This window comes from Mobula hypostoma, chromosome X1 (genome assembly GCF_963921235.1).
Source record: "Mobula hypostoma chromosome X1, sMobHyp1.1, whole genome shotgun sequence".
NCBI classification, from domain to species: Eukaryota; Metazoa; Chordata; class Chondrichthyes; order Myliobatiformes; family Myliobatidae; genus Mobula; species Mobula hypostoma.
In genome coordinates, this window is record NC_086128.1 from 24384436 (window position 1) to 24397402 (window position 12967).

Genomic DNA, 12967 nt, shown 5'->3' on the forward strand with positions numbered 1-12967 from the left:
ATGGCTTCAAGTGGACAGGGCTTGGCAAATGAATATTCAAGGGTATACGTCCTATCGAAAGAACAGACTGATGGGCAGAGGGGGTGGGGTGGCTCTGTTGGTGAGGAATGATATTCAGTCCCTTGCGGGGGGGGGGGGGACATAGAATCAGGAGACGTAGAGTCAGTATGGATAGAACTGAGAAATTCTAAGGGTAGAAAGACCCTAATGGGAGTTAACTACAGGCCCCCAAACAGTAGTCTGGATGTGGGGTGTAAGTTGAATCAAGAGTTAAAATTGGCTTGTCGCAAAGTTAATGCTACAGTTGTTATGGGGAATCTCAACATGCAGGTAGACTGGAAGAATCAGGTTGGTACTGGACCCCAAGAAAGGGAGTTTGTGGAGTCCCTCCGAGATGGATTCTTAGAACAGCTTGTACTGGAGCCTACCAGAGAGAAGGCAATTCCAGATTTAGTGTTGTTCAATGAACCGGATTTGATCAGGGACCTCGAGGTAAAGGAGCCATTAGGAGATAGCGAGCATAATATGATAAGTTTTAATCTATAATTTGAGAGGGAGAAGGGAAACTCAGAAGTGTCAGTATTACAGTTGAACAAAGGGAACTATGGTGCTATGAGGGAGGAGCTGGCCAAAGTTCAATGGAACAACACCCTAGCAGGGATGACAGTGGAACAGCAATGGCAAGTGTTTCTGGGAATAATGTGGAAGGTGCAGGATCAGTTCATTCCAAAGAGGAAGAAAGATCCTAAGGGGAGTAAGGGGAGACCGTGGCTGACAAGGGAAGTAAAGGACAGTATAAAGAAAAAAGAGAAGTATAACACAGCAAAGATGAGTGGGAAGCCAAAGGATTGGAAAACTTTTAAAGAGCAACAGAAGATAACTAAAAAGGTAATACGCGGAGAAAAAAAGAGGTACGAAGGTAAACTAGTCAGGAATATAAAGGAGGATAGTAAAAGCTTCTTTAGGTATGTGAAAAAGGAAAAAATAGTTAAGACCAAAATTGGGCCCTTGAAGACAGAAAAGGGTGAATTTAGTATGGGGAGCAAGGAAATGGCAGACAGGTTGAACAGGTACTTTGGATCTGTCTTCACTAGGGAAGACACAAACAATCTCCCAGATATAATAGTGGCCCAAGGACCTAGGGTAATGGATGAGCTGAAGGAAATTTATATTAGGCAGGAAATGGTATTGGATAGACTGTTGGGTCTGAAGGCTGATAAGTTCCCGGGACCTGATGGTCTGCATCCCAGGCTACTTAAGGAGGTGGCTTTCGAAATCGTGGACGCATTGGTAATCATTTTCCAATGTTCTATAGATTCAAGATCAGTTCCTGTGGATTGGAGGATGGATAATGTTGTCCCACTTTTTAAGAAAGAAGGGAGAGAGAAAACAGGGAATTATAGACCGGTTAGCCTGATGTCACTGGTGGGAAAGATGCTGGAGTCAATTATAAAGGATGAAATTACGACACATCTGGATGGCAGTAACAGGATTGGTCCGAGTCAGCATGGATTTACGAAGGGGAAATCGTGCTTGACTGATCTTCTGGAATTTTTTGAGGACGTAACTATGAAAATGGACAAGGGAGGGCCAGTGGATGTGGTGTACCTGGACTTTCAGAAAGCCTTTGATAAAGTCCCACATAGGAGATTAGTGGGCAAAATTAGGGCACATGGTATTGGGGGCAGAATACTGACATGGATTGAAAATTGGCTGGCTGACAGGAAACAAAGAGTAGCGATTAATGGGTCCCTTTCGGAATGGCAGGCGGCGACCAGTGGGGTATGGCAGGGTTCAGTGCTGGGACCGCAACTGTTTACAATATACATTAATGATTTAGATGAATGGATTAAACATAACATTAGCAAATTTGCCAATGACACAAAGCTGGGAGGCAGTGTGAAATGTGAGGAGGATGTTATGAGAATGCAGGGTGACATGGACAGGCTGGGTGAGTGGGCGGATGCATGGCAGATGCAGTTTCATGTGGATAAATGTGAGGTTATCCACTTTGGTGGTAAGAACAGGAAGGCAGATTATTATCTAAATGGAGTCAAGTTAGGAAAAGGGGAAGTACAACGAGATCTAGGTGATCTTGTACATCAGTCACTGAAAGCAAGCATGCAGGTACAGCAGGCAGTGAAGAAAGCTAATAGCATGCTGGCCTTCATAACAAGGGGAATTGAGTATAGGAGCAAAGAGGTCCCTCTGCAGCTGTACAGGGCCCTGGTGAGACCACACCTGGAGTATTGTGTGCAGTTTTGGTCTCCAAATTTGAGGAAGGACATTCTTGCTATTGAGGGAGTGCAGAGTAGATTCACAAGGTTAATTCCCGGGATGGCGGGACTGTCATATGTTGAAAGATTGGAGCGACTGGGCTTGTATACACTGGAATTTAGAAGGCTGAGAGGGGATCTTATTGAAACATATAAGATTATTAAGGGATTGGACACGCTGGAGGCAGGAAGCATGTTCCCGCTGATGGGTGAGTCCAGAACCAGAGGCCACAGTTTAAGAATAAGGGGTAGGCCACTTAGAACGGAGTTGAGGAAAAACTTTTTCACCCAGAGAGTGGTGGATATGTGGAATGCTCTGCCCCAGAAGGCAGTGGAGGCCAAGTCTCTAGATGTTTTCAAGAAAGAGATGGATAGAGCTCTTAAAGATAGCGGAATCAAAGGTTATGGGGATAAGGCGGGAATTGGATACTGATAGTGGATGATCAGCCATGATCACAGTGAATGGCGGTGCTGGCTTGAAGGGCTGAATGGCCTACTCCTGCACCTATTGTCTATTGTCTATTGACCAGAAAGGGAAGCAATGGAGGCTTACCTAAGTGACTCTCTCGCGGCAGGCATGAACCAACCCTCATCTTCCCCTGCAGGCGCTGGTTTCTTCTTCGTAGGGAAGAAAGACGGCTCACTGCACCCCTGCATTGACCCCTGCATTGACTACTGTGGCCTGAATAGCATCACCATAAAGAATAAGTATCCACTGCCCCTTATCAACTCCACTTTCGAGCCCCTTCACAGAGCCACCATTTTCTTTAAGTTGGACCTGCGGAGTGCCTACCATCTGGTCAGGATAAGGGAGGGAGATGACTGGAAAACAGCTTTTAACACCCCTCTTGGTCACTTTGAATACCTGGTCATGCCTTTCGGTCTCACCAATGCCCCCGCCGTCTTCCAAGCTCTGATAAACGATGTCCTTAGTGACTTTATTAACCATTTGGTTTTTGTTTATTTGGATGACATCTTAATCTTCTCTTGCAGTCTTCAGGAATACATCCACCATGTCTGTTAGGTTCTTCAGAGGCTTTGGGAGAACAAACTATTCGTGAAGGCTGAGAAGTGCAAGTTTCATGTCCCTTCTGTCAGTTTCTTAGGGTACATCATCAAGAGCGGGCAAGTGAGGGTGGATCCCAAAAAGATCCAGGCAGTGGCGGAGTGGCCAAAACCCACGACACTCAAGCAACTCTAGCAATTTCTGGGGTTCACAAACTTCTACTGATGCTTCATCAGGGATTCCAGCCGGGTGGCAGCTCCCCTTACTCGACTCACCTCTCCTGCGACCCCCTTCCACTAGACACCCGAAGCGGACTCAGCCTTCTCGGAGCTGAAGAGGCATTTCACCTCCGCTCCCATCCTGGTCCAACCAGACCCCTCTCGCCAATTCATTGTGGATGTCAACGCCTGTGACTCTGGGATGGGAGCGGTCCTCTCCCAACGCTCCGGCCCAGACCAAAAGCTCCATCCCTGCACCTTCTTCTCTTGCCGTCTATCCCCCGCCGAACGGAACTACGATGTTGGGAACCGGGAGTAGCTGGCAGTCAAACTCGCTTTGGAGGAGTGGAGGCACTGGCTGGAGGGAGCGGAATATCCATTCATCGTCTGGACTGATCACAAGAATCTCGCATACATCCAAACCGCCAAACGCCTGAATTCCTGCCAAGCTCATTGGGTATTATTTTTTGGCTGTTTCAAATTCACACTCACCTATTGTCCGGGGTCCAAGAATGGGAAGCCAAATGCTCTCTCCCGTCAATACGTCTCCAAGGAGGGCCTTCCCAACCCCGAGACCATCCTTCCACCATCCTGTGTAGAGGCTGCCCTCACCTGGGAGATCAAATCCATAGTCAGAGAGGCCCAACGGACTCAACCTGACCCAGGCAATGGACCCCCCAATCGCCTCTTCATGCCCGACTCCGTTCGGTCTCAGGTTTTCCAGTGGGGACATACTTCTCGTTTCACCCGCCATCCCGGGATCGATCGAACTCTGTCCCTTCTGAAGCGACATTTCTGGTGGCCGTCCATGGATGCTGACACCCGTTCCTTCGTCTCTGCCTGTTCTGTTTGTGCCTGTGGAAAAGCCTCCCATCAACCACCTGCTGGGCTGCTTCGTCCCCTACCTGTCCCTGGCCACCCCAGGTCTCACATTGCTCTGGATTTCGTTATTGGACTACCCCCTTCACATGGGAACACTACCGGACTCACCGTGGTGGACTGCTTCTCCAAAGCTGTGCTCTTTGTAGCCCTTCCCAAACTCCCTACAGCCCGTGAGACAGCTGACCTCCTTGTTCATCACGTCTTCCGCCTTCATGGAATTCCCTCTGACATTATTTCAGACCGGGGCCCCCAATTCATCTCTCAAGTCTGGACATCCTTTTGTCAAGCCCTTGGAACCTCAGTGAGCCTGTCTTCTGGCTTCCATCCGCAGACTAACAGTCAAACAGAATGAGCAAACCAGGATTTGGAAGCAGCATTGCGCTGCATAACCGCCAACAACCCGTCATCCTGGAGCACCCATCTCACTTGGGTGGAGTATGCCCACAACTCCCTGGTCAGCACCGCCATCAGATTGTCTCCCTTTGATTGCTCCCTCAGTTACCAACCTCCTCTGTTTCCTGCCCGTGAAGGTGATATTGCTGTGCCTTCAGTTCAGGCTCATCTCCGCCGGTGCCACAAGATCTGGAAAGATGCACGCGTGGCCCTGCTCCACTCAGCTGACCACGTCTGGAGGACTGCCGATCACCATCGAATTCCTGCACCAAATTATTGGCTTGGGCAGAAGGTTTGGCTCTTATCAAAAGACATCCCCCTCAAGAATGAACCCAAGAAACTTGCCCCTCGCTACCTGGGACCATTCGAGATTGAGAGTGTCATCAACCCCTTGGTGGTCAGACTCAAACTGCCCGGATCCATGCACATTCATCCCATGTTTCACATCTCCCAACTGAAACCTGTGTCTGTCAGCCCTTTGTGCCCTCCTGCTGAACCTCCTCCACCCACCCGGATCATTGATGACTACCCAGCGTACACCATCCAGCGAATATTGGATGTGCGCCGCCGAAGCAGGGGCCTCCGGTACCTCGTCAATTGGGAGGGATAAGGCCCGGAAGAACGCTCCTGGATTCCCCGCTCCTTCATCCTGGACCCTTCCCTCCTCCGTGATTTCCATCGAGACAATCTGGACAAACCTGGTAGTTCGCCTGGAGACTCCCATTGGGGGAGGGGGGGAGTACTGTTACGGTCCAGATCGTTAATTCCCTATCTTGCTCCTAATTTCCTGTGATTGTGCCATGGTTCCAACCGTTAATTTCCCAGTTGCTTCTAATTCTGTTTGATGACGGCACACCTGGTTTCCATCAAGACGTGCAGCATAAGAACCCCGGTGTTACGACCACTAGTTGTCAGATCGTTGGTTTTGCCTGTGTGATAATTAAAGTTTCCTGGCCACTTAGGACCCTGTGTTCCAAGTTTTGCTCCAGTTTCAAGATTTACCTATGAAACTCCGTCTCTCTGTGTCAAGGCTCCATGTCTCAATCCCTCCTGTTTGCTGTTCAACGTTCACGTCTGCGTAAGCGTCCTAACTCAATCTCCGTGCCTATGTACTGCACTTGGGTTCGCTTCATTCACTCATTGCAACAATCACATGTTTTACACTGCTGTAACATAATGCCCCAACTCTTGTACTTATTGCCTCAAATGATGAAAGCAAGCACGCCAAACACCTTCTTCACCACCCTCTCCACCACTTTCAGGGTACCTGTATCCCTCTGTCTCCCTGTTCTACAACACTCCCCAGGGCCCTGTCATTCACTGTGCAAGTCCTGCCCTGATTTAACTTCCCAAATGCATCACTTTGGACTTGCCTGAGTTAAATTCCATCTACCATTCCTTGGCTCACTTCCCCAGTTGATTTAGATCCTGTAGTGACCTTAGACAACTTTCTTCACTGTCCACCACACCAACAATTCTGGTCACGTTGGACTTCCAGATTTCCTTCATGTCGTTCATAGCCCTCCATGCCAGTACCTTCTGTATCTTTATGTCCTTCTCCAAACTCATCATTCTTGACCCGAGGTACTTGTAGTCAAAGACTTTCTTAATGGTATCATTCTTTACGGTCTTGAGAATACCTTTGTTGCATTTAATCACCATGTACTCTGTCTTTTTAGCGTTTAAGTGAAGTCCAACTTTATTGCACTCAATTTACACTTTTGTCAGTAGCTGCTGTGCTTCCTCCACCTGGTCGGAGAGCAGGACTATGTCATCTGCAAAATCAAGATCTGTGAGCGTAACTGGTCTGACCCTTTTGGTTCGTCCTGGTTTTGCACAGTAAAGTTAGATGAGAAGTATTCTTTTAAGAGCTTGTCCATTTCCTGAGGCTCCATACATAGATTGCCATGTTGTTTCTTGAGGGAGCTGCTCCTCTTCCTTCTTCCGTTTACTCCTACATCCCTTACACTCTTCAAGGTCTTTGCCTGGTCCCAGTGACCCTAACTTGATCTACCCACTGAGTTCTTCCCACGCCTCTTGTGCTGCTCCAGATTCCAACATCTGCAGTCTCTGGTGTCTACTCAATGTCCCTCGGCAGCCAGGGTTCCTGTTTCCTGCCAGCCTTGCTCTTCACTCCAACAGGACACGTCAACCACTTACCCAGCCTCATTTCCTAAGAGGATGTTGAGCGCAGCCTCTTCTCCAGTTGGACTATTGACATATTGCCTTCGTTGGTTTTCCTTTCTAATATACTGTTTCATTTGACTGTGATATCTGTTCCTTTCATACTTTTGCAGCCCTGGTAAACTTGTGTTTCTAATTTGTTAGCTTATGATTCAGTCAATTGCCAAGACTTCCCATGTGTATGTGTGTTCCCCATAGTGTAGAAATTGTTTTACTTCTTTTTAATATTTGCACAATTTGCCTTTTGCACATTGATTATTTGTTAGCTTTTGTTTATCTACATGTACTTTAGATAATAAATTTACTTTGAACTTTTGACGCTGCAATAGCTTGTCAATCTGTTAGCTTGCACCAAACCAGCAGATTTATGAGGCAAATAAACACAAAAAAAAATCACTTTGCTCTATGTCATAGAATCACCCTAATATGGCATTTACTTTTAAATAACAAAAATGTTTATTTTCTAATATTTTAATTATTTTAAATAATTTCTTTAACTTACCCAGCCTCATCTGTCCTATTTAATTTTAATTGGTTCAAGATTCAAGTACATTTATTATCAGAGTATGTATTGCTCACTGGTAGCCACAAAGCAAGAAACTCAAAAACCCAATTAAAGAAAAAAAGAATAAAAATAAAAGTAAAAGACCAACGCCCAATATACAAGAGAAAGGAAAGAAACACAAATCATGCAAACAGTTGAAGAGAACAACAACATTCTGAACGAAAATTGAGTCCACAGATCCGGGCCCCAGAGCAGCCCAGAGTAGGCCCAAAGCTTCACTATCAGTTCATCATATTAGCAGGCACCTAACACAGCCCGATTTCCTTTTTTACTTTGTGTATAAATCTGGGATACCTTATTTTTATTACTTTATAAATATTTTCTATCTTTTTAACCTTCTCTTAATGCTTCAAGTTAGAGGTGGAAGCAGTCTACGCTCAAGCTAGAGCCAAGATCGTGAACTCTGAGCAAGATTCCAGGGACCAGGTGACAGGTGAGTTACACCCCTTGTCCCAGTCACCCACTGCCGGCGGAGGTGTGAAGGTTGACACAATGGATAATGCGCCTGTCTCTGTGTCAGCAGCGGATGGTAAGCGCCACCAACACCATTTCTCAGTGGCGTGGCTGGACATGAGGGTGATAACTGTGGAATGGGGTCGGCATCAGGGAGGTGACAATCCCTGCATTAATGCCATATCTGCTATATTTGAAAAGAAACCTCCACCTTCTTGGCTGCCACTCACTGTCTTGAATTGTCCGAAGCACATTAGGCCCAAAACCTCCTGTACTCGTGTCACAGAGTAAGTCAACCCAACTTGTCTGTACCGGTCAAGATTCCCATCTAAGATGGTCCCATTTGTCAGTGTTTGGCCCACATTACTGTAAACCGTGTACTCCTACCAGTGGTGTCCATGGATACCAGGTTGGGAACCCCTGCTCTAAGCCAAGCCTATCCATGATCCTGTCCAGGTACCTTTTAAATGTGGTAAATATACCTGCCTCAGTCACTTCCTCTGGAGGCTCCTTCCATATACTGACCATACTCTGTGTGAAAAAATTGCCCCCCTCCTGGTCCCTATAAAATCTTTGCATTCTCACCTTAAACCTATACCTTCTAGCTTTTGATTCACCGACTCTGGGAAAAAGACCGTGTGCATTCACCCCTCAGCTTGTGAATTCCTGCAATAGGGTTGCTTCTGGGCCCATATTTGATAAATAGATTAACCCCTGCCACACATTCCACTGTTGAATTCTGCTTAGTTTCAAGACTGGCCAACTCAGTCAAGGACAGTGGGCGGGATAATGTCCAGTAATGATTAAGCTTACCAGCTGGATTTTAACCACAGTCCTTTTATGATTCCTGTAAAGATTAGAAAAGATCTGAGGCCTGAGTGTGGCAACTCTTAACATGGCAAAGAGTGGGGATTCTGCTCACAGGAAGACAGAGGACTTCATCTCAGCTGCACCCTGCTATCGTCATCCCATTCAGCAAGACCCCAATGAGGGCTACAGTGGCAAATTGGAGGGTCTCAACAGTATTAAGTGTTCCCCTCCTGAAACTGAACAAAACGGTGAATGGCAACAAAACAAAGTTCCAACAGTGTACAAAGCCTGTGCTCAGAGAAATGTCTGGGAAATGCTAACGACCAGAGTGGAAGAAGAAGAAGAAATTAGTGAAGCGGATGTAATTGAAAGGGTAAGAAATATGTATATTTATCATTTTACTTGTTTATTTAACAGATACGATATCATTTTTCACCGGAGAGCTGTGCACGCGCGGCGCGTCGCCATCTTCTCCTCCTGCCCTCAATTACATATATTGAATAGATTTTTTAAAACATGCAAAAACAGAAATACTGTATATTAAAAAAAAGTGAGATCGTGTCGAAAGCTTCAATGTCCATTTAGGAATCAGATGGCAGAGGGGAAGAAGCTGTTCCTGAATCACTGAGTGTGTGCCTTCAGGCTTCTGTACCTCCTACTTGATGGTAACAGGGAGAAAAGGGCATGCCCTGGGTGCTGGAGGTCCTTAATAATGGGTGATACCTTTCTCAGACACTGCTCCCTGAAGATGTCCTGGGTACTTTGTAGGCTAGTACCCAAGATGGAGCTGAATAGATTTACAACATTCTGCAGCTTCTTTCAGCCCTGTGCAGTAGCCCCTCCATACCAGATAGTGATGCAGCCTGTCAGAATGCTCTCCAAGGTACAACTATAGAAGTTTTTGAGTGAAATTGTTGACATACCAAATCTCTTCAAACTCCTAATAAAGTATAGATGCTGCCTTGCCTTCTTTATATCTACATTGATATGTTGGGACCAGGTTAGATCCTCAGAGATCTTGACACCCAGGAACTTGAACCTGCTCACTCTTTCCACTTCTGATCCCTCTATGAGGATTGGTATGTGTTCCTTCACCTTATCCTTCCTGAAGTCCACAGTCAGCTCTTTCCTCTTACTGACGTTGAGTGCCAGGTTGTTGCTGTGGCACCACTCCACTAGTTGGCGTATCTCACTCCTGTACGCCCTCTCGTCACCACCTGAGATTCTACCAACAATGGCTGTATCGTCAGCAAATTTATAGATGGTATTTGAGCTATGCCTAGCCACACAGACATGTGTATACAGAGAGAAGAGCAGTGGGCTAAGCACACACCACTGAGGTGCACCAGTGTTGATCGTCAGCAAGGAGGATATACTATCACCAATCTGCACAGACTGTGGTCTTCTGATTAGGAAGTTGACGATCCAATTGCAGAGGGAGGTACAGAGGCCCAGGTTCTGTAACTTCTCAATCAGGATTGTGGGAATGATGGTATTAAATGCTGAGCTATAGTCGATGAACAGCATCCTGACGCAAGTATTTGTGGTGTCCAGGTGGTCTAAAGTCGTGTGGAGAGCCATTGAGATTGCGTCTGCCATTGACCTATTGTGACGATAGGCAAATTGCAATGGGTCCATGTTCTTGCTGAGGCAGGAGTTCAGTCTAGTCATGACCAACCTGTCAAAGCATTTCATCACTGTCGATTTGAGTGCTACTGGGCAATAGTCATTAATGCAGCCTACATTATTCTTCTTAAGCACTGGTATAATTGTTGTCTTTTTGAAGCAAGTGGGAACTTGCACCCGTAGCAGTGAGAGGTTGAAAATGCCCTTGAATACTCCTGCTAGTTGGCTGGCACAGGTTTTCAGAGACTTACCAGGTACTCCATCAGGACCTTCTACCTTGCGAGGGTTCACTCTCTTTAAAGACAGCCTAACATCAGCCTCTGAGACAGAGATCACAGGGTCATCAGGTGCAGCAAGGATTTTCACAGTTGTAGATGTGTTCTCCTTTCAAAGCGTGCGTAGAAGGCGTTGAGTTCATCTGGTAGTGAAGCATCGCTGCCATTCATACGATTGGGTTTCGCTTTGAAGGAAGTAATGTCTTGCAGACCCTGCCAGAGTTGCCGTGCATCTAATATCACCTCCAACCTGGTTCAAATTTGTCTCTTCGCCCTTGAAATAGCCCTCTGCAAATCATACCTGGTTTCCTGGTACAGGCTTGGGTCACCAGACTTGAATGCCACAGATCTAGCCTTCAGCAGACAACGTACCTCCTGGTTCATCCACGGCTTTTGGTTTGGGAATGTACAGTAAGTCTTTGAGGGCACACACTCATCCACACAGGTTTTAATGAAGTCAGTAACAACTGCAGCATACTCATCCAGATTCGAAGATGAATCCCTGAATACGTTGTCTAAATTAAATTCTTAGCCCTTTCTAAATGTTCTGCCACACATTTTATTCTGGAGGCTTCATGAACCTCTCCCTTTACTTTTCCATTCTGTTGCGCCCACCCTCCCTACTACTTAGTTTGAAGCCCCGTCCACAGCCCCAGTTATGCAATTCGTCAGGACCCTGGTCTCATCAGAACAGTTCCTTCATTCTCCAATACAGGTGTCAATATTCCATGAATTCAGCCCCACTTTTCCCACACAAATCTTTGAGCACTTAACTCTCTAATCTTCTTGACCCTGTGGCAATTTGCACGTTGCTCAGGCACAGGGATTATTAACTTTTTGATGTTACATTTTAATTTAGTCCTTAGCTGCTCAAATTCCCTCAGCAGAATTTATTTCCTTCACCTACCTATGTCATTGGTACCCAGATGGATCATGACAGCTGGATCTTTCCCCCTCACTCCAAATTTCTCTGCAGATCAGATGAGTTTCCTGAACCCAGGCATCAGGCAGATAGCTCAGTCTTCGAGGCTTCCAATCCTTGCGACAGAGAATTGTGTGTATCCTCCTGAATCATACTATCCCCCATTACAATTGCATTTCTCTTCTCTCCCCCGTCCTAAATAGTTCCCTGAACCATGCATGGTACCATGGTTCGGTTGCTTATCCTTCCTACAGCCCTCACCCTCATCCGCACAGGGAGAAACAATCTCAGACCTGTTAGAGAAGCTCAAAGGCTCTCCCTACCTGCCTCACTTAGTCACACCCTCTTTTCCCTGGCCAAAGTTCAAAGTAAATTTATTAGCTAAATACACATATGTCACCATATACTACCTCAAGACTCTTTTTCTTGTGGGCATTCAAAAACACAATAGAATCAATGAAAATCTGCACACAACAGACAGGCAAACGGCCAATGTGCAGAAGACAACAAACTGTGCAAATATAAAAAATAAAATAAGAAGAATAATAAATCCTTCTTCTTAACCTCATCACTCCACTGGGACATAGATCGCCAACCGCATCTTGCCATTTAGAAGGTACCCCTCCACCTATCTTCGTATCATCTGCAAACATTACCACAATGCCATCAATTCCATTATCCAAATCACTGATAAACAATGTTAAAAGCAGCAGTCCCAATACTGACCCTTGAGAATCACCACTAGTCACCTGCAGCTAATCAGAAAAAGCCCCTTTTATTCCCAGTCGCTACCTTCTGCCTGTCAGCCTTTCCGCTATCCATGTCAGTATCTTTCCTGTAACGCCATAGGATTTTATCTTGTTTAGCAGCCTCATGTGTGGCACCTTATCAAATGCCTTCTGACAATCAGGTAAATGATATCCACTGCCTGTCCTTTGTCCACCCCACTTGTTCCTTCCTCGAAGAACTCTAACTGATTTGTCAGGCAAAATTTCCCTTTACAGGAACCATGCTGACTTTGACTTTTTTTATCATTAGTCTCCAACTACCCCGAAACTTCATCCTAAACAATAGACTCCAACACTTTCCCAGCCACTGAGGTTAGGCTAACTGGCCTATAATTTCCTTTCTTTTGCCTTCCTCCCTTCTCAAAGAGCGGAGTGACATTTGCAATCTTCCAGTCCTCTGGGACTATGCCAGAATCAAGTGATTCTTGAACGACCATGACCAATGCATCCATTATCTCTTCAGCAATCTCTCTCAGGACTCTGGGATGTAGTCCAGGTGACTTATCCACCTTAAGACCTTTGAATTTGCCCAGCATTTTTTCCTTTGTAATAACAATGGCACTCACTCT

General features: G+C 46.0%; 1 protein-coding gene across 1 annotated transcript in view; it reads left to right on the plus strand.

Annotated features, from left to right (window-relative positions):
• The window catches only part of LOC134340347 (ankyrin repeat domain-containing protein 33B-like), a 58723-nt gene that overhangs the window by 13562 nt on the left and 32194 nt on the right, over positions 1–12967 (plus strand). Inside the window, exons 2-3 of the mRNA XM_063037483.1 lie at positions 7883–7957; positions 8833–9160. Coding sequence (XP_062893553.1) covers positions 8873–9160 — 288 coding nt within the window. The 5' untranslated portion in view covers positions 7883–7957; positions 8833–8872. The remainder of the gene's footprint in view (positions 1–7882; positions 7958–8832; positions 9161–12967) is intronic.